The 22,414-nt window shown below is 38.3% G+C and overlaps 1 protein-coding gene and 1 long non-coding RNA gene across 2 annotated transcripts; both read right to left on the bottom strand.

Moving 5' to 3' along the window:
* Positions 1 to 5,872: 5,872 nt before the first annotated feature.
* Positions 5,873 to 8,558, bottom strand: LOC131771220 (uncharacterized). Its single transcript, XM_059086991.2, has 3 exons — positions 7,585 to 8,558; positions 6,774 to 7,141; positions 5,873 to 6,384 (listed from the first exon to the last, which is right to left on the bottom strand). The coding sequence occupies exons 1-3, from the start codon at positions 8,556 to 8,558 to the stop codon at positions 5,873 to 5,875; spliced, it is 1,854 nt and encodes a 617-aa protein (XP_058942974.1).
* A 10,372-nt stretch (positions 8,559 to 18,930) lies between these two features.
* Positions 18,931 to 20,363, bottom strand: LOC131771314 (uncharacterized). Its single transcript, XR_009339179.2, has 3 exons — positions 20,224 to 20,363; positions 19,968 to 20,041; positions 18,931 to 19,334 (listed from the first exon to the last, which is right to left on the bottom strand). It is a non-coding gene; the product is annotated as an uncharacterized lncRNA (long non-coding RNA).
* Between the last annotated feature and the right edge of the window lie 2,051 nt (positions 20,364 to 22,414).

The following is a 22,414-nucleotide window of genomic DNA, read 5'->3' on the forward strand; positions in this document are numbered from 1 at the left end:
TTCCTCATTAGGACTCAGAATTTGTTCTTTGTCTCACGCACGAGACAAACGAAAAAGCTCTTTCTCTATTTCTTTATCGAGCTCAAAACTTACCATCTTTCTTATTCTATTTACAAAACTCTAATTGCACCACGAAAAGGTCGAGTGTGTTCAGGATATTCCTTTAAACCTGAACAACACAGAGACAAACTGGGTTCCTTAAGGTATGATCAGGGTTCATCAGGAGAAACCCTAATTAACTGTCTCTGGTGAATTTTAAGATTTTCATTGGTTTTGTTTACCCCCTTTCACGAAATGAACTTTACAGAAGGAGTTTTTGTCACAAGACCTGCCAGGGGATTGGGTTGGTGGCATGACGTGCTTAAATAAGGTGCGAAAACTGTGAATTTCTTCGGAGGCCGAAAACTCGTACTTTTACGCGAGTTATCTCCTGGTAGATTTGTTGGATTTTCATGAAAATTGGCCAGAATGTTCGTCAGATATTAATTGTGGTCAGGCCCTGGGCCGGATGACTTTGACCTTTTACGGAAATGCTGTGGTCAGGCCCTGGGCACGACGACTTTGATCTTTTCGGAAATGCTCGGATTACATCCGATCGCTCGGAAATGCTTGTGGTCAGGCCCTGGGCACGATGACTTTGACCTTTTCGGAAATGCTCGGATTACATCCGATCGCTCTGAAATTTCGGCTGTAGCATGTAAACATTCTAAGCCAATCACATGGCGAGGTTTAGCTCCGAACTATCAAACGCGACCTCGGGAGCCCGATCCGAAAATTATTTGCGTACGATTTCAGTCTGCGATAATGGCGTCCGATGCGAAACGCTAGAGACACAGCATAGCTTAGGCTTTAGAGGTGATTTTTGACGATGGCGCTCGAGAATGAGTGGAATGATATAAAATGACAGTTTCCGGTTTCACTTCTGAATTGTTTACTCTTGAAAATACTGGTGGTGCATTGCAAGTGAAAGGCTTTTGATATATGTTGCGCTTTATGTATTTTGAGGTTGATTATCTCATTTGTCCCTGTTTCAAGGCAAAATTTCAGAAGTCAAGCAAAGAAATATAGTTCCAATGATTGCACTGTAGACTTCAAGAGGGATTAGTAAATTTGGGCTTGGGGTGATGATGAGGTCAGACTAATTAGTCAGTGTGTCAATCAGTGTTCACTAGATATGTGTAACACATCTCAGATTTGTTATCTTCCAACCAATTTTTTATGGAGATGTTGCCCATATAACAAGGAACCTCTTAAGTTAATTTTTGCCTTATTACTTTGTATTATTTGGGTATCACTTAATTCACAGTTCAAATTTTGATGATATTTTATGCTAATTAATGTTAGTTTGAAAGCATTCAATGAGGTTGTTTCCCTTTTCTTGGAGAGGAAACATGCATTTCAGGAAAGCTTATTTACTGCTGTTTCAAGTGAGGTATAGCTTACTTCCCTTGTGTAAATACTTGGTGAGGAATAAATTTTTCAATAATCTGGGTCAATTTTTATGGTTTTGGGGTACAGTTTGGAAAAAAATTCTAATTAATTCCATATTTGTTTTTTTTCAGCCAGAGTCTCTGGATGTCTTGCCCATAAGATAAGGAATATTTTATCTAAGAAATGTTTCCTTTTAACTCCAATCCATTCAGGCTCAGGCTGTTTCAAAGTCAAAAGTTGTACAATAATATATGCAAATTGTATGCCATTTTCTTAGCATGATTTAAAATTCATGGATTTTTGGAGGCTAAATATATTTTTTCTGAAAAGCTAATTTTGTCCTCTTTCAAATGAGATATAGCACTAATCACTAGTGTAAATACTGTTAACAAAAAAATAAAAGAAAAAAGGTTACCATCATTTGTCATTTTTTTTAGTCAACTATAAAGAGTTAACGCACCAAAGTTTGAGAGGCTTTAACGGAATTCGAAATAGTTCTCTTGTGACTGACAACCGAAATATTTTCTATGGTCCAACTCTAAATTATTTTACTTTCACGAACAAACAGGACTATCAAAAAAGCCTCACACACTTTTTTAGACTATTATCTGCTGAGTGACATAATCCAGTTTGTCTGGAGGTCCGAGGTAACGCGAAGGCTGGCTTTTCAATAAAGCAAATACCGTCAGTTTTGTGTTTAAGGGCTCGTAGGCGCCTATCAAAACAAAAGCTGCGAGAAATTTTGCTATTTTAGTAATCTTTTTTTATTATTATTTCATAAGCTTTACAATGATACAGAAAATAATGCATGGGCGCGCGTAAATATGGAATTTCTCTTCAAGTGAGCGCAGCGAACGAAAGAAATGTTGAATTGAACACGAGAAAAGAAATTTCATACCTACAAGCAACCACGTATTATTTTGTTTATCATATAAACACAATAACCCTTTACTGACGAGACAAGTCAACTTTATTAATAAATGAAAATAAAAGGATCGCCAAACGTTGAATAAAAATCGTAAAGTGCGTTGGCGCTAAGGCTCAAGTTGAAAACATGCGTTGTAACATTACGACAACAAACAATAGGCGTAATTTTCCATATACAAAATCCTCAGACAGTGACTTAGTCCTTACCGACAGAAGAAATCCTTCAGGTACACGGCTAAGATCGGCCTGTGGCAAATCTTTCAGTTGTCGATTTTCGTTCTCAGCCGCTAGAAATGCCATTAGCAAAGCGACTGAAAAAGTAACTTTCGGTTTTTCTTTCCGTATTTTTGTTTTTTCCCCTTCTAGGAAAGTTTGAACGTCACTGTCTGTAAGCGATACGGATTTTGAATGTTTTAGCAGCTATAATCCGAAAAAATTCCGACAAACGACCCTGGATTGAGTATAGTGAAGGTTGACCGAGTGGCGCGAAGGGGGAGTGTCGGGCTAGCAGCTGCAGCTGATTGGCGATATCAAACACACGAAAAAAAAATCGATATTTTTCCATGTGTGTGTTCCATGTGCGCTCGTTTGATTTTAAAATCACACGTATGATTTCAGCCCAAATTGCACGGCACGAGGTTCAATTACCACTTTATTACATCCATTTTGAAATCGCTTTAAAAAAAGGACTTGGTCAGTTCAAATATTTTATTGATGCAGTACTGAGCTAGTTTGAAATTAAATTCATCCATTTTTGTGGCGGGAAAAACAAGAGTTTTGGAAACAAAGGTTGCAAAATTTACCACATGATACTCTTTGCCTTTCATTTTCCTGCAATTAGATTGGTTACTTTATACAAGCCTTGAAATCTGATTGGTTATTTTGTTTTCAGTGTAGCCTCCTCATTGGCTGGGAAAATGATGCAATTAAAAGCAAAAAATGGTGCGATTCGTGAATAAATCACACCAATTAGAGCCAATCAGATTACAGGGACCACCATTGATTTCAAAATGGGTGTGATAAAGATAGTTAATTTTTTGTGGTTTCTTTAAAAGTAGCGCGCTTAGATAACAACTGGGAGCTGGTCACTATGTTGGTTTGTATATTCACAGTTAATTACTCATCACTTCACGGCTTTATTTGGAACCAATATACATAGTGACCAGAGCACTGCACCGGTATCGTAAGGGTCATGGGTTCAAATCTCGTACAGGCCTGAATCTTTTTCAGGCCTTATTTTCACTACCGCTAAGTAGTGTTTGTTTCTGTTCGCTTTCATATTCAAGTTAGATCTTGTGGATGTTTGAAAAGGGATATTGGCAGGAAATACATGTCTGCTCTATCTTAAATCTGCATTGGACCACAAACTTTTTAGTGATGTTTCAGCTGTTAAACTGTCTCTTACTGATAAGGACCTGATAGTCACGCATTATATTCCTTGACCCTTTAGCTCCAAGAAGTGATTAACATGTAAATTCTCCCTATAATATCCATACATTATCCAGCAAACGGGTAATGAGAATACTCAAACTTGTAAGGTTGAAGTTGTTATCTTGATTTAACAGCAGATTCTTTTGACTAATTTACAAGGAAACGTGTAGCAGCTAGAGGGGAGAATTATCAATCAGATCTGGGAGTTAAAGGGTTAACATGTGATCTTTTATTCAAAGGGTTGTTGTGCCTTTCTGCAATTTGATTTTTTTTTTTTTTTTTTACATAGCTTCAACATTTACGCATGCATTGCTGGCTTACATCGGGATAATGTTTTTACACAGAGATTAGAAATTAGTTTACCTTTCCTTTCTTTGTTTACCAGCCATTTTGTCTTAGAAGTGACCATTTATGTCTTAAGAAATTTATATGCACTTCGATCTGGCAAATGAAATAATAAATACCGCCTTGTGTGTCAAGTGTCACTCCACAATCACAGCTCCCGGCCTCAGCCACGTTCTGATCACGAGCGAAACCTGGAGATTGATCGCATTCAATACGTGTACCATTTAATATATGCAAGGTTTCGTGATTACTAATCAACCAATTACAATCGTCTTTAAAGGAAAGGAAACTACTGGTGTAAACCAAATTTGGTTAATATCTCGCTTAGTTGCAGCCACGCTTGGCGATTTAAGATAAAGTATAAAGTCATTGATAAAGACCATTTCCTTGTTAAATACAAGTTGCTTTTCTGTATTTCGAGTTTGTGCTAGTGTACTGAATTATGGGCTGCTAATATGTCATGATTTTCACTGGCTTTGTAGTCGAACTGGCAGTTTTTAAACCTAACTGGTTTGATTTGTTTGTATACTGGTAAACAGGAGAGTTTTGTCCAAAGTAGTAGACTTCTCAGCCTTATGTAAAGCTGTATACAGTTTTACGTAAATTTTTTTTGATTTGCAAGTTTATAGGGTCTAACCGGCATGAACGATTGGTACATATACATTTGGGAGGGTATTGTTCTAAAGATGTGGACTTTCTAACTGACAGTTGTATGCAAAGTTTGCTTGATATGTTAGTTTAGCAGCCTGATTGACATGGTCGATTTGGGCACGTGCGTATATTTTGAAACTTTAGTCCAAAATAGTTGACTTTCCAGTCCAAGTAGCAGTGTAATGAAATGTTGTGCAGATTAAGGCAAGTTTGAGTTCTCGTGCGTATATGTAAATTGACTTAAAAAAATACATTTCGTTTCTCTTTACACCCTCGTGAAACTGTTTACATGAATCCAAAAGGACATCACCCAAGCATCCGCGGAAGCGTGTTCTACCGGTCAAGAACCGGTCATTGGTTGTGAGATCACCTTGCTAGTTTAATCGCTTTTTTCACTTCTTGTAACATTGAATCTTGCACTTTTTGCCGAACTGGTTAACACTTTCAATGACATCTTTTCCTCATTGCCCTTTGGTTAAACTTCCTTTTTCCTTAAAACTGAATGACTTTACAATTGGGAAGACTTACTCAGATCGGATAGGAATTAAGGTTACAATGCTTTTAAAGGTGCCACGAGCTGGGCGGTCAATCTAACACTTTTCGGAGCAAATAGCACCTAACCACTTGCCAAAAAATCAGATTTAACCTAGTGCATTTCTTCTCACCCTGAAAATATGCTCCTTCGAGTCATTTGCTCTTTTCTGAGTGACTTTCTCCTCAATTTTCGTATATTTATAGTTAAGATTTAAGGTAACCAAGTTGAAGTAAGCGATATAAACATTGATAGAAAATGTCGGCTGACTTAAAAATAATCAAGAAAGAGATCTACGAAGGAAAATCTGCATAAAGGCTTTCATATAAGAACAAGATAAACAGAAACGTTAGAGAAGAAACTATGTACCATATCATTAACATTCACTCAGATATGGTAAATGTTGCATAGACATCAAAAAATTTTAAAAAATGGCCTTTTAAAAAGACTGATAATGGCCTCTAAAGATCACTCCTAGAAACAGCTTCCTTGATGCAGTTCACAAAATTTATCTCAGTTTACTTATTCGATTCCATGTCCTTGGTGTAAAAAAAATTAGGTCATAAAGAAGTCACCAAACTGAAGATCACCATCAGTGGGGAACTGGTCTAGACACCCCATGTGTCCAGGCTTGGAACATTTGGTCCAAACACCCGATTTGTACAGCGCATCCCCATTTGCGTTTCCAATAACTTGCCAATGCTCTGCATGATGATACATGTTGGGTCCATATCGATTACGAGAGGAAAGAGCTGGATTGCGCGCGCCAATGACCCACTGACCAGCAAACATCACTTTAGTGGGCTGCTGACCATTAGCTACAAGTATCTCGGCCTCAAGAGTCGGTCTTCCCCACAAGTCAACAGTCCAGCCGTTTCCTTTGATCTTAAAAATGCCAGATTTCATGCGTCCATTTGTACAGCATTCTGTTCCTTTTTTATCTATAAATTTATAGCCTGCCGCTTCAAATCTTGGACGAAGATTTTTAATTGCTGTGTAGTTGTCTGAAATAAAGTAGATGTCAGCGTCCCGCTCCCATGGCAACACCTTTTTGAACTTAACAGCACCTTCAACAGAGAAAAATTAAAGTTGATTAGCTTGAAATGTTTCACTTAAAACTTTCTTAATGCCATCTTGGGATGACCATGGTAATGGTGGCACTCTGGCCACCTCAAAGTTAGAGGGGAGGTTTCCAGATAGTATTACTCTTTTCGACATCAATAGAAACAACTGTCATTGACACTAAAATAACTTTGTTGTCTTTTCAACAAAACAAGAATATCTATTATAAACGAATTCTTAAAAAATATCAAGGACTAATATAGGTCAGAGCGACCTTCTCTTATCATTAATGTTTCTTCTATCAGTAAGACCAACCTATGTGGATCCTGAAAAGGCAACGGAGTCTATTTAAACTGCACGTCCCTCAAATATAGTAGTCACATGAGCACATTACCTAATAATGTTCCTGCATTAAGTTGACAGTAAATCCCAGCTTTCTCACATTCATTCAGGATAAACTTGACTATGTCAGCGAGATTCTCCAAGTCACAAGGAGGAACAGTGAGTCCTTTGGCTCGAAAACGACAAGAAGATTTACCGCTATGTGCATGTCCACCTCTCCTGCATCCATACCAACGCACTCGTCCATTAGACTCCACCCATTTCTTCAAATCCCATTTTTTAGCCAAGGCGACATATTTTTCATCTGGAATTTCTCGCTCGTAAGTGTCGAACATGACATCAGGGCAGCTGGCAACAACTTTCTCTGGATGTTTGAGTTTTAATCGCCAGAATAAATCTTGAAAGGCACCGAAATGTAGTCTAGAAAAGCAAGAAATAACAAGTGAAATCTTGAGGTGTTCACTTTGAAAGGAAATTCACACTCTTTCTATGGCTCCATCCCATTGAGAGGTGAGGTGGGAGACTTGTCCAATGTTTCCTGGTCGAATTGGAATTTAGAATGTTAAGACTACATTATGCTTTTTCCTTAATCCACATTTTTAAATATGGGTATTGAAATACCCAGTACCGTGAACCAATTCAGGCCTGTAAATGCAGCCTTCGGGTTATACACACAACCGAAAACGAAGCTCCTAAGTAACTGTTGACGGGCTTTCATTCAGTGAGCTCAAAGAAACAAGTTGTATGTGGACACAAACAGTTCAGAAAGCACCTTCCTCGTCTAAAACTTCTCTCCCTAGCGTTTGTCCCTATTCCCCTCATGTAGTGGTAAATTTATATAAAGAACTTAAATACAAACTTACTTTCTATTAATTCCAAGTTCCTGGAGTTCTTTGGTTTTTGCCATAAATGGACCAAGCAGCACATCACATTGTACACAGTCATTAAATGAGTGGTAATACCCATCTGAAAAGTATGCAGTCCAATTTCTGAATTGCACTTGACGACAGCTATTGTCCCACTCCCCCCGTTGATTCTTTTGGCTTCCCCCTACAAGGATGGTATCCCTGTTCTCACTCAGTACCCGTACAAGGCGTTCAAGATTAACATCATCAGTGAAGTAAGTGATATCTGGTGCAAAGAGTGCATAGGGTGTGGCCACCATCTTGAGTAACTCAGACCATGTTTGTCCATGTGTAAGGTCATCAGATCCCATGTGCTTTAAATTCAAACTTGGTTCTTTCAGCCTCTTTAATAACCGTAAAGTTTTTCTTGACACAAATATTACAGGAACACTTGGATAATATGTGGCAATGCCTTCAAAGACTTTTTGTAGCTTTTCAGGTGATAGTTCCCTTGGTGACGTTAAAATCATCGTCACAAGTTCATCGATTGGAACAAAGTCTGTGCAATTTTCCCCCTGGAAGCCTTTCCTATAAAAAGGATACCCATAAGTAGAATCCTTTCCCATGAATTTCTCAGGACAAACCTCTCTCTTTGTAACATGAGTTTTTGAAGAGGAATCGCCAGGAACTTTGTCTACATGCTCTGATTGTCCATCCACGAATTTTATCATTTGCTTCACATGTTGAATATGTCGTTTAACACGGTAGAACTGCCGTTGCGAATGTATCAAGCCCTCTTGTGTCTCAAAAAGTTCTACTAGTAAGCGCCGTAGTTTTCTTGCAAAGCCCCTAAGTTTCTCTAAGCGCTTTAAATCGTTAGCCAATGCTCTGGGACGACTCTTAGTGTGGACGTGAAGATTTGATGAGAGATATATAATAAACAAAATAGTTACGATGGCGAGTACCAGGTAGAGATGCTGCATTCGACCCATAGTAATGCTATTTAATACATTGATATAATCAAGTTTTACAGTGAAGACTGTTTTGAAATGACATGAATGAAATCCTTCCTAAAATTCTATGAAAAAAAAAAGGACCAAAGTTAAAATTCATCCTAAACTGCCTATATGTAGAAGATCCAATAATGGTCTGATATCTCAGCAATATCTCAAATTTCGAGGTTATCACAAAGAACACTTGGATCGTTTCTTTTTCGCTGTTTTTGGTCTCTGGCACACGTTTGGTAGGATCGATATATGCTTAAAGAGGGCCACGTGATATACCTATGAGCTACCTAATGACACGTCTTAATTATTCAGTACGTTGATAGACTGTTGACTACTTTAGAAAATCTCGAATTTCATCATTCAGTGAGTGAGGAATGGCTCTCCTGAAAGGCACGATTCATTTATATCGAGCAACGGAGGAGAGGCCAATTGAAAGATGTAAGTCAAGAATTAATTTCAGTATTTTACTAAAGAAATCTTATCGCCGGATTTTCTTGGTCATAAATACCAAGCCAAAATTTCGGGTTATATCAGCACAACAGCAGCTTAATCTGGAATAACCCTTGTAGATTACCTCTGGTAGTCAAATTAGTAATGAACTTTGCAAAATACTTGAAGTGAATTTAAAACATTTCTGTTGACCGTTGGGGAAATTAACCTTCAAACATCAAGTGGCCGAAATATTTAACCGATAGCTGTAAAAGCCATTAACCCATTGAGACCATCATCTAAACAAACGTCCTCTGAAAGAACACGTGGTTACTGGTTATGTTTTTCTTTTAACAGGTAAGACCCAAATTCGAGTCGGTATGTTCTTAGAAACTTGAAAAAATTTTACCTTGAACTGTGCGGGTGTGGGCCGGCATCAGTTATTTTCATCAAAACTTACTTTGATAAGGTGAAGTCGACAGAAAGAACTCTTAAAAAAAAGACAAATGAATAAAGAGGGTACGTTTCTAAAGAAACTATGGTGCTGCGTCGGTGGAAGAGTATAACAGGGTTAATTAGGAGAAGAGGCTAATATCGAAACGTCAGCTTTGAAACTCTTTATTATGGCCAATTTACGTTCTTAACTCAGTTGACAATACTAAATTCCCCTCTCCAAAAAATAATTGTATTTTGGTCCCTTTTTTTCGTCAGTTTTCTTGAATGTCTTACCAAATGATTGTAGCCATCCCAACACCGCAGAATAATGAAAGCTTTGCACAGGCAGTCTGCTAAAACGTTACTTAGTGATATCCTCTAAGTAACATATTTCTTAATTTAAAATTTGTTGAATTTATACTATGAAATTCACATTCTAATGTTTTCCATTCGTAAATCACTCTTTTTCTCAAAATGAGCGCCTGCTCGCAGACTACTATGTAACAAATGGCAAGAACTTCCAAAACACGATTTTAAGTGGATCGTTTTATCCAGTTTTTTGCCTTTGGTTTCATTTAGCAAAGCGCAGCAAGCCAGTTGTAGTGGTCTCCCTAAAACAGTGCCCAATAATTTTCTTGAGGAAGACACCCACGAAGGTTTGGAGTAACCTTTACTAGGTCTCAGTGGATTGCGCGTGCGAGGAAATTCATGCAGGGCCTCGCTTTTAGATTTGGCTAAAACTATTCACATTCATAATGCTCGTGTGTTCGGTTAAGTAACAATTCAACGGTTAAGACTCACTTACTAGTCAGTTAGGCATGTAAAAAAAAATATATACTTCTCACGCTATCGTCGTCTTTTGTTGTCTTACCTCAGTGGAGTGTGCTGGAGTGTATAACACACAGGTACACACAGTAAATGGTTTAAACCCTGGAGAGAAAATGTTATAGTATAGTCTGACCGTCCGGGTGAGAGTAGTCCTGAAATAAACTGTTTTCGATAGTAGTTTTGAACAAGTCGACAACCTTGTTAGTGGAGTTTGACAGCTAGTCGCGTGTCGTGGTTCGCGGGTTTTAAAATGACTTGTTTTAGTGTTATTTGCTTTTGCTTTTTTTTCTGTTTGATTTTTAGAGGGTTGCTTATGCATGACGCACAGCAATATGACAATATTTTACTGGTTCCATAACACATTAGATAGTCTGTTAATGGGAACCACGCCTTCAAATGCTTTTACGCTCGACTATTTCAATAACTTATGCGCTAAGGGAAACTGTGCAGGCGCCTTATTTTCTTTAGGACGAGTTTACTTTGCTTCAGTTTTGGATAATGGAACGGGAACAACATGCTGAAGTGCCTGTGGGAGGTGCCCCGTATGAAACACGTTTTTAAATGTTTCTTTTTCCTTTTTTCTTTGCAAAACGAGGTAACAGTTCCTCCCAAATTATCCATGGAATTTCGTGCACGCCTGTCTTCTTTTCCAACTGCTTCACGCTATTATCTCTTTCTGCCCCTATACCTTCCCGAAATACCTTTCTCCCGGCTTTGCCTATGCTAGTGAGGGCTTAGCCAGATATTTTGGTTTAATACATTTGAGAGGTTTTAGAGCGTAAGCAAAATCAATGGCCTTTGGATGCGTCTCAGTTAAGTTTCCGCTTCGCCTAAATGGGAAGAAGTTTTGAGAAACATATTGAGGAACAGAGAAAGATGTTTTTCGTCTTGTCACGAGTGTGAAACGTTCAGACGTTCGGATTCCGCGCTCCGATACTCTACCACTCAGCCACAGAGACATAGGAGCGCCACGTAATAAGTCAAGAAATGTTATTATGCTTACATTGTTTTATGCGAATCCTGCCAATAAGCTTACACAAACAACAATTTAAAAAACCTGCGACCTAGAAGGCGAGACATGAAAGACACAACCCGCGATACGCGACCATCAGTCAAACTCTTCTATGCCAGATTTGCCGTGATGTGGATGGCTGTATGACCCAATCAGCTTCAATCGGTCTTGATTGGTCAGGTTCGATCTGTCGGTAATGTACTTACTTACTTTTATGTCCTATTTTTAATAATGACATCACACAATTAAGGGGGCCGCGTCACGCTGTGATCTTGCGCACTGAGTTCTTCCAGTTTGAGACTGAAAGACTTCACAAAGCTTTTGTTACGTAGACTAATCGACAAGAAGCAGAGCGTGTCGTTGTAACCGCCGATAATTGTGAGGTGTTTTGGTCACGTATGGTTGAGAATGATGCGAAGTAATTTTGATTCAAGATGTAGACAATTTTCTCTTTTGACAATAAAAATCAACGGTAAAACACGACATTTCGACCAAGCTTCGGTCATTTTCAAGTGACTGGCAAGAATGTAACGATGAATATATATGTGTGCGTGTAAGAAGTGTCAAATTTCTGGAAGTGTAAACGGACAATAAACTTAAAACTTAAAACTTAATTAAAAACCTTTGCACGAATTGAATCCGACTGCACATTGAGAGCAGGTCTCAGTTCTTGAATTAAAAAAAAACATTTCATAAAGTAGGCAGTCAAATTTTTTCGTACACTTCTTTGAAACTCTAAAATTCTTCGTAAGATCCCCTGAGGCCAAAGAATGCTTGTCGCGAAAATGCTTGCCAATGGATGCTAATCGACTTCATCAAGAGCTGAGACCTGCTCTCATATGCGGTCGGACTCGAATCCGTGCAAAGGTTTTTAATTAGGTATTTCAATTTTTATTTGTTTTTAATTAGTTTCTAATTATATCTTCTTTTGTATGTTCATATTGTCCGTTTACACTTCCAAAAATTTTGCACTTCTTACACCCATTTATCTATTCATCGTTACATTCTTACCATTCACTTAAAAATGACCGAAGCTTGGTCGAAATGTTGTGTTTTACCGTTGATTTTTATTGTCAAAATTTTTACCAAATCGCTATTGATGAGAATTTTCTCTTCGGTCGTTTCATGTGAGTTTCAGTTAATTTCAGGGCTTTCCTCCTTGACGAAGACGGAGCGGAAGGCTATGTTCTAAATATCTAAGGCAAGAATTAGAGTATAAGCTGACTCCTGCGCGCTTTATCGGCCAATGGACAGAACAAAACATAACAACTTCCTACGGAGGACAGCTTTATTCATAATAGTCCTTGAAAAACACGCTTAAAAGGTTCAGTGTTTTATTTTACAGGGGGACGAGTTCGATGATATCAAGAAGTTGAATCAAGAACGCTTAAAGATAAAACTGGCTATTTCAGCGGAGAATTCAAACACATCATATTTCAATGACACGAACATCTTGTAAAAAACGACCGAGAAGTTTAAAAGCAACCGTTGAATGAATCAGTGTTTCTTATACTGTCAGTTTTCCTTCCAAAAGGCTTCATCGTCTCTTTAAGAAGTGTCTGGGAAGGCGTCCGCCATTAAGATATATGCTAATCGTAGAGACACTAAGAAAAACATTTTGAAATTATTGCAAAGAGTATCCCATGTTGAAGTCTTAAGTAGCATTATTATCCCACTGACAAGTCAGCGAATGGAAGCCATATTTTTTGTGTCTTTAATTTCTTGTGCATATTACCGCTGCACACTCGGTCCCCGTTTTCCGTTCCCTGTTCCCCACTCTTTAATCTTCGTTTTAGATTTTAGTGATCAGTTTCCCAACTCAGCTGTAAATACTTCAGGTAATAAGTCGACTCCAAACTCGTGGAAGCCCATCACCCGGTATATGAAAACGCCGATTGTTTTTTCGAACTACGTTGCGATCCAAGTTTACTTTAGGTGTGCGCCTTACGGCTCGTTGGTTGAACAAGCTTACGATGAAACTACTCCCACAGGCAGACCACATCATGTGTTCATGGCATGTTAATAATTGTTGACACGGACGAACAAAATCTATGAGGGTTATGAATAATGCACTGAAAATTGCATATCTTAATTACATCTCGGTCTGAATATCTCAATAAAGTTAAATAAAATGTTAATCAACTCTTTTGTGGTATTTTTTCGCCTTCATGGGCCGTTTGAAGCGTCTTTTTACTTTTGTCTTTTTTAAGCCTAAATTTCCCATGCAATTTATTCAAGGCTTTCTTACTTGGGCAAAGCGTCATTTATAACATAAAATCGCCCCATTTAAGGATTCATATTCATTACTTGGTTTGGAAACAAAGTGTGAGAAATACAGTCTCTGAACGCTGATAAGAATTATCAGAAAATTAACTGTCAAAGTCTTAGACAAGCCCTAAAAACCATTAACATGTACAGAGGATGGCAAACGGGTTAGTTGCGAGTGGCGCGTAATTAACACCAAAATTGGGATCAGTATCAGTATCTGGGCCAAAGGAACTATGTAATAGAGCCGTTTAATGTTACGATATAACGGCTTATGTAAAACAGCACCAGGAAACAATCCTTGATATATAATTCAAGTCAATTATATAGCCTGATGTTGCGCTCGTAAATGCATTTACATGCGACCGTAAAGTTGTTACGCGGGTAATCTTTTAGAGGACGGGTAGCTCGGAGACCAAACTGAACTCAGGATTGTCGGGACAACAACAAGAAGATTTATTTAAAGCGTAAACATTATTTCAAAAGGAAATCAACTGTTTCTTCAACCAACAATCTAAAGAAGGTTCAATCAAGTTGGAACTGCGTGAAAAAGGATCAAACTTTGCAAATTGCTGAGTTGCTAAAGTCATGAATATTGGAAATTTTGGGTTTTGTTGACTAAAAATAACGATTTAAATTAATTTCTTCAAAATAACCAAATATTTGAGTTAATAATATACCTGGAAAAATTACTCAGTTCTGATTGGTTAAGATAAATGCAGTTTTCAGGTAATTCAGTGCAGAAGAGGGTTAAGGTTACTTCCCACCTTCAAAGGCCGAAAAAAACCGATTTTTCTTTTATTGGACTAAACTGAATTTTAACATTGAACTTAATGTTTCCATAAAAAAAATTCTGAAATTTTTAAAAGCACTCGAGTTATTAAGAAAAACATATTTTCAAATAAAAGTGAATAAACCAGGAAGGTGTCTTAATCTCGGACCTGGGTGAGTTCGTTAGGGGAATTTTCGCGGCAACCGCTCATGATGGGGCTCGTTTTTCATGTTGTTTCCATATTTTGTTTACATCGCGCACTCAACAAAACTCACACGTGAAAGCTTTTTGCTATGGAAAGATCTTTGCTCATGGAAAATTCAAAAGCGGAAGAAAGTCCCTGATAAGAAAAAAAGGAAAAAAGAAAAAAACAGGCCCACAGAAGAAAGAAAGAGTACCATTCTGTAGAGAAAAGAAAAAAATTCCTTCGTGAAACCGACTATTTACTGGCAGAGTTCCATGCTGGTGTCTAGATTTCGAACAAAGAAGTCACCGTCTAACCAAAATTTGCCATAAATAATGTTAAAAACGAGGTTTCCTTCTCTTTATGCAAGTACCAGCCTTGATATAAAAGCATTAACAGTCGTAATTTTGAAGCTGTCTGTCGATTCGTTGTCTTGCTTCTCAGCACATTTTGCGACTCTCCCGACATGTTCAAGCTCCAGACAATAAAATTTACCGCGCAGAATCGGTCACATTTACATATTTTCCTCGTTCAGTTCACCTAAAGAGAAAAGGTGAAATTGTAAATTGCACTCGATCTCACGATACCCTCTTCCCTGTGACTTCTACGTTTTGCCGAAGGAAAATATCGGCAAGCAACAGTAGCCACCACTGTCCACTTTGCAGGTTTCGCAGGTTTTTACGCAAGACTAACATGTATAACAGAAAGAACTGCTGACGTTATCGCTGAAACTTTACGGACATGAACAAATTCAAAGAGTTCAAGAATTCTAACATGGACCTTTGGATAACCCTGCCGAAATAAAATCAATGTGTGAGACAGAAAGGATTCGAAAGAATCGATTGAATCATCAATGACCTTATTCTCAGAATTATCCGTGATTTGTCTTGTTTGACACCGTCTGCGTAGCTACCTACACAGGGGAAGCTAAGAACTTAAAGGGAAATTCGAAAAAGAAACTGAATACAGACATATCCCAGTTCTTTGGCGGCAACCAGAAGCAATTTTGTTTGATGGGTTTTGTACAACATTTGAAATTCAGTTTTGTGTAGTTAGGGCACTTTTCGCTCTAAGTGGGGATAATATTCGTCCGGGTGATGAAATCAATCAATGTTGATCCTCAACAGTTGCAATAGACTTGCTCTAGTACTCAACAGCTCGAAATATAAAGTCTCGCAAAATGCCGAGAGCTCTATTAGCATTAACCTGTTAATATTCCAAAAGCAAAACTATCAAAACTGTAAAATGAGTATGTGTGGGTGATCAGCTTTCCAGTTAATGATATAGGTAGCCTTGTTCAAAAGATATCAGCAATGGACAACAGTTGTTGGCTTTAAGCTATAAAGCTGTATTAATTGGGTTTAACAATCTTCTATTGCAGGTTTGTCACGAAAGTCATATGAGGTGAACCGTGATCAACCACGAACACATCGGAGGCGGTAAACACTCTAACAATTTGAAAATTAAAAGAAAGAAAAAAACGGCAACCGGGCCAAGTTGATAATTTTTCCTAATTTTTCCTCTGTGATTCTCTCCTCTGAGAATCTTCCCGGTATAATGTTATTGCTGGTAGGTGAAGGAGCGGATGTTTGAGCAGGAGTTTTCGTCGTATCTTGACGACTTTTTATTAGACATGTTTACACATTCTGGCGAAGTTTTCTACCACTTAGATTCACATCAACGGCCATAAAAAGGGAATGGAAACGGCAAAAAAGGTTAAATACTTGTTTCTATCGGCCATAAAATGTTAGAAGAGCAAATATCTCATCGGTAACTCTCGTAGAATGGCAGAGTTCATTCTACTTTTCCTTAAGCAAAATGGCGGCTTTCGTCTAGTTGAGGCAGCCGGTTGCCATGGCGCTTTGATGCCCTCGTCCCAGTCCCGCGGACGATCAACAGGTTCTTACGGCGGGTCCATTTCCAAACATAGAAGTCCTCAACGGAATCCGTCAGCAACGATAATGGCTCGTTACTCTTGTAAGTTACATTAAGATGATGCTATTTCGCTCCCCTTTTCAGACCTGACTCATTAAAATCAGGGAATTGAGCTACTGTTTTTTACTTTACTCTAACATTTTGGGAAGCACTATTTGGGGGTACTTTTGTTTCACAGCTGTGATAATAACAAATAGGTGATTAAGAAAAGGGATTCTAAGAAGGCAATTATGTAAAGAATAGGAATTAATAACAATAAAACAACAGGAGACTTGTTTTATCATAACCCTTTACACCCTCATATCAGTATGCATATTCTCCATACTGTTCTCAAAGATAATTTGTTAAATGATCATGAACACAAGCTTTAACGGTGAAGAGATGAAATTAAGAGATCCTCGCAGCTAAGAACACTACTGAAACGAGTAGTTGAAAATAGGACCTGAAAAAAATTCAGGCCCTATCTCTTAATTTCATTTCTTCACCACAGTGCAAATATATGAATTTCATATATCTAAATTCATCATTCATTACTTGGATGGTTTATTTGGACCCAACACATTGACCAGCTCCCAGTTGGCTTGTTAGCTCAGTTGGTAGAGCACTGCACCGGTATCGCAGAAGTCATGGGTTCAAATCCCGTACGGACCTGAATTTTTTTCAGGTCCTATTTTCAACTATTCGTTTCAGTAGTGTTCTTAGCTGCGAGGATCTCTTAATTTCATCTCTTCACCGTTAAAGCTTGTGTTTCAAAAATTAAACTATGTCTAAAAAAAATTATTATGGATTACAAATACAACAGCAGCAGTAGCAATGATATTAGTGAAAGTTCCTTATGTCAAAGACCTAAAATTCTTACTGCTCACACTACTGCACACAAAATAACAAAGTTGACATGTAAACCTGCCACTGAACACTACTCTGAATTAAAGTTCACACCCCTATCTATCAGAGAACATTATTCAAGCAGTTTGATAAAAACTTTGACACTGCAAGCCCACTGATCTTTTGAATTGGATCCTGAGAAAGAAATTTCCTGATAACTAAAATGTAAAGGTGTTGTAGCTTAGGAACTTGACAAGAACCAGCTGACTTTCCCATTGCCCAGCAAGGTGTAATGGGGTGTAACCGTGGACATCTGGGAGCAATACATCGCTATCGTCGTCAAGAAAAGCTCCACTACTGAAGTACAACCTCCTGCTGAGAAAAAATGAAAATATAAGACAAATATAAGAAAATGGATCCTAAGTCTTGAGAGGGGGAGAAGGAAGTACAGAAGAGAGTGTTCTTCAGTAGGAAAAAATGATGGTTTCGAAAAAACTATAACAGCCGACCAAACCCTCAACTTCTAATGTGTATATCACTATTGTAAGGGCCCCCTGAAGAGTCCTACTCAAGTACTTCATGGCCCGTCTGCAGAGTATAATATAAAGGCGGGTGCAAACAAAACGGGTATTTCTTTGCTCATCATTACTTGAATGCTTTTACCGGCGCATGATCTCAGTGATTTCCATCATTATCTGCAGAATGGGTAAAAGAAAGACAACAAAGGGTCTGTACCATTTAAACTGGCTGATATCTGACCTGTCACTGAAGACGTAGAAGATTTTACAAGCCGATCAACGCGATCGGAATCAATCAAGTCCATAGCGATTTTAATTTCCTTGGTGTATTTCCTTTTTATCTGATTTCAGATTATCAGTGTTATGATTGGTTCACTCAAATGCCAATCGAGCCATGAACCGGACGCCAATACAGAAAAAAAATTCCTGATAGAAACTAGAAAAACACTAGAAATGAGTTTGTCTGAGGAATAAAATCAACTTTTGCTGATCCTTAACAATGAGGGGGAAGAAGTGGCAACCAACTTTCAATGGTACTCAACGATTCGAAGTTTCTAGTTGATTTAAACTACGTATGCACGAAAAAAATACCCTGAGCTATGTAAAACTTTCAAATAAACCTAAAAGAATTAGACTGAAAGAGAACAAAACTCCTACAACTTTGTGGAGCGCCACTCTGTTTAACGTCAACACGCATAGCTATCAAAAGTGTTAATCGATTTTCGAGGCCAGCCGTCAAATTACTGACAGTAAGTTAACAAATCGACAGTGGTGTAGTGTGGTCGGTACTCTTATCTACAACGATATTTGTCATCAAAGTGGTCAAAATGCTGTGGACTCACGAGGCGCAGCACGACACGTTGACACGAGCAACGTTGTCTGTAACTCTTGTCGCCAACGGCAAATTGGCCAATCATATTGCGACATTATTGCCAGTGGTGGTAAAACAAGACATCGACAATTGACCACACTAGTTAGCGTAAGCTGGGGAGGGGGGGGGGAACTATTGCTCACGAATCAAAGCGTAAAGGAAAAGACAAGAAAAAAATGGAGCAAATATAAAGAGGAAGTGGTAGTGGTAAAATAGAGTGTTATTAACAAGTGCCGCAGATCAGCAGACTGGAGAGCAAACTTTAAAGAACAAAGCACAACAGTTTTTAACTCCTCGATTGGGAGAATAACATGTTTTAATCCGTGGAAAGCTGTTTGAAATTACAGCTACAAAATCATGCAACCTTTGATTTAGTTTACGTTAACTCCTTTAACCTAGTTAGGTTGCTTTCACAAATCGTTTGACAGGAAAATTCATCCACGGAACCTTGAATGTGTATCCTCGTCACGGTCAAGCCTTTTGCAAGCTCATGACAACTTCAGAACGTTGAAGACCCATATCTTCGGGGCTATTGTATTTCATACCCTGTGTGACTAGTTTCTTATTCCCTCCATACTTAGTTTGTGAGCAAACAAACCAATCGCCTGCACGGACTCCAACTTCAAGAGACTTTGCTCCATTATTGAGGCCAATTTGTCGCACGTCTGGTGTGTCATCTGTCACTAGCTATGTTAAGAAAACAAATTGAATAAATAAGTTTGGACCTTGAACCTTGATGATTAGCTGTTATTTGTTTTGGCAGAAACCGACGCACAATTTGTGAATGACTGAACAAGAGAGTTCTTTGCATTGTGACTGTTGGAAAAAAACCTGAATGCCTGAAATGTATGCTTCAACTGAATTTTGATGTCCACTCCAGGAATACACACTTTGGAAAATTAAATTTACGCTGCCCCATGTGCAACAATTTTACTGAAGGAGGGCGATAATTCTCGGTTAGATCAATTAAAGACTGGAATAACCTAAATAAAGAGCTCAAAATCTCTAAGGACGCAAAAAGTTCCAAAAAGCGATTGATAAACACACTTTTAGAGAGACAGAAAGAAAATAACAACTTTGGCACGCTATCTTAGCTTCTTTATGAATAGATGAATTAAAGCATGTTACTTATTTACCTTTAATCTTGTTCGGGAGCGGATTCAAACTTTTGAAAAAAAAAAACTGCCAAATCAGCTACATCAGGTCCCCCATCAGTTTGTTTTACAACACAAGTTGTTTCAATCAAATATTTCCAGGTAAAGCTTGGAATTCTTATATATGGCCTACATCGAAAGTATATTATTTCATATATGTATTTACCGTAGCGGGTATGGGCTGACACCCTTCCTCTTTATACAGTGATACTGACGATTCTGCCATGATGTTCTACGATTCTGAAAAACATAATGTCAGAGACCGTTTAAAGAAAATATTGTCGGCAAGATTGATGCGACAGAGCTTCTTGTTGCTGGTAAATCTATGTATTCATTATTTTAGTTTCATTTCTCTGATCAGCTTTGCATCTTCAAAAAACGAAAAGTATACTTGCATGAGTACTTGTAGACTAGAAACTTACCCTTTCTTCTCAACTTGATTTTTGCAGGTTAAAGCAACTTCTCTTCTGTCGAGGCTGCGACTGATGAGTGATGTTCAGTTGTTCACGGAGTCATTTTATGCTGTTCGACTTCAATCATGCGTGCAACTTGAGATGCCGATATTCAACAAGTAGCATGATTCCAGAACTTATTGTTTGGGCTGTTCAAAAGAGTAACGACGCGTTCGATAAAAAGCGTACCACTTGATATTGTTAAATGCTTATGATATTGGCACGAAGATTACTAGAAGATAAATGAAGTGTAAAGTCCTTAGTGGAATTGCTTAGTCCATGTTAGCACGTAGACGGAGTGTTGATAAAAATATCAACCCTATGACATGTCATGTAGTTTTGTGAAATTCACTCTTTCAGAAATGTCTTAAACATTGAAAAACAATGCCAATTTTACCTGGACACAAAGTACGAGCAATTTTAATTCTCCTGCGTTGCTTGTCCATGCATAGTTTTTGAAATATGCAAGATTTTTTTCAGTCACGTAAAGTTGCCGTTGTTTCGCAAGAGTTGTTAAACAAGGGTTAACATAAGTGTTAAGGGTTGTTCCTGTTTGTCCAATTTGGTCGATAACAGTAACCACGTAAAGGTAGGTTTTGAGCAAATAGGCAAACTAAAGAGGAATTTTCTTTGACACCCAATGCCAGCCAGGGAGACCACAGGAGTCACGTCTTAAGCCGTAATCTTGGATTGGATTCAGTTGCTAATTGAAAATGACAATACTGTGGAAGTATTCAAGGCAGGCTCCTGTTCAAAGTCATGCTTCAGTGCTTCCTATTCCGTGCCAGCGATAAAGGTGTGCCTCACTGATTACTGGTATCAAGAAAAACGCAAGATATCTGCAAAACTGCCAATACAGAAAAGCATTCCTGATACAAACTATTAAAGAAAACCAATATTCTAACCACATACCACACACAATGCAAGGGATAGCACTCTCCATCAATAACGTAATTCGAAAAAATTTACCAAACTACTGGAAAATTCTGCCATTCTTTTTTGTGTCTGTTTCATTCACAGCCGTGAACTGGATACCAATACAAAAAAACACTCGCGACGCAAAGTATAAAAGAAAACCAATATTCGGCCGTAGCTTTCCAAAAGTCGCTTTGGTAATTAGCTAAGATACTGTTACTCGGTGAAGCTGAATAAACTACGCGTACGTGTTTGGGCATAAATTAAGCGTACATCAAAAACGTTTGCTCCCAATGGGGCTCTTGTTTATCGTAAACCTACCCACACCGACAAATACCTCACTGACAAATACCTCACTTTCTTGTGAACTTTCATATAGATTAAACGATCATTTATCGCTATAACGTCGATGAATAAACACGTCTTTCAAAACACAAACCAGCTCAGAGCTGCTCTCCGCCAGAATTCGCCACCGTAGAACACACCCTTGCGGACAATGTTAATATCTTGCCACTTCTTGGAAAGAGAATATTTCAGCAGACTGGGTAGATAGAGACGGTCTACTTTTTGGAGAATTTTTTTATTCGGTGTAAAGCGGAACTTTCATGAAGGTCGCTCTCACCAAGCAGGCTTTGCGAAGACGCTCTATTAAATTGGCAATGAACGCTTAGAAAAGAAATTACTGCGTCAAGCTGTAAAGGGATGCAGAGAAACCTGAACTGGATTACACGAAAACGCATTATACCTCTCATTGTTGCTTCTTAAATCTGAAACTTAAAATGCATCGAAGGTCGTTTCTTTGAGGAGCCTTAATAAGCAAGAAAAAGGCGGAGCATTTTATCCAAACGAATTTTCTCTCAAACGACCCGTTCCCTTCTTCTGATGACGTCTTGCCAATATCCGATAAACAACTACTTTGAACTCGAAGCAAAGGTTGCGGTTTTACTTTGCTCACTGAACACAAGAGTTTAGCTGAAGGGAAATTTTGCGGCGAGAATGACATGAGTGTTAACGAAAGGATGGGTGGTGTTCTTTTCTTATTTCTTTAGAGGGTTAGAATCTGGCACAAGATAGCAGCCAAGCGTGAACAGTACGGTCATAATGGCGGCAAATTTGTTGGGGCATAAATAACTGAAAGAACTGCACACGTTATCGCTGAAACTTCACAGACATGAACAAATTCAAAGAGTTCAAGAATTCTCACATGGACATTTCTGTGGATAACTCCGCCGAAATGAAATCAATG

This window comes from Pocillopora verrucosa, chromosome 2 (assembly GCF_036669915.1).
Source record: "Pocillopora verrucosa isolate sample1 chromosome 2, ASM3666991v2, whole genome shotgun sequence".
Classification (NCBI taxonomy): Eukaryota; Metazoa; Cnidaria; class Anthozoa; order Scleractinia; family Pocilloporidae; genus Pocillopora; species Pocillopora verrucosa.

Excerpts from the sequence above, each read along its gene's own strand:
- LOC131771220 (XM_059086991.2), bottom strand. The coding sequence starts at position 8,558 with ATGGGTCGAATGCAGCATCTCTACCTGGTACTCGCCATCGTAACTATT. Across the intron at positions 7,142-7,584 it reads GAACTTGGAATTAATAGAAA|ACTACATTTCGGTGCCTTTC; the intron begins GTAAGTTTGTAT and ends TTGCTTTTCTAG. Across the intron at positions 6,385-6,773 it reads TAATGCAGGAACATTATTAG|GTGCTGTTAAGTTCAAAAAG; the intron begins GTAATGTGCTCA and ends TCTCTGTTGAAG.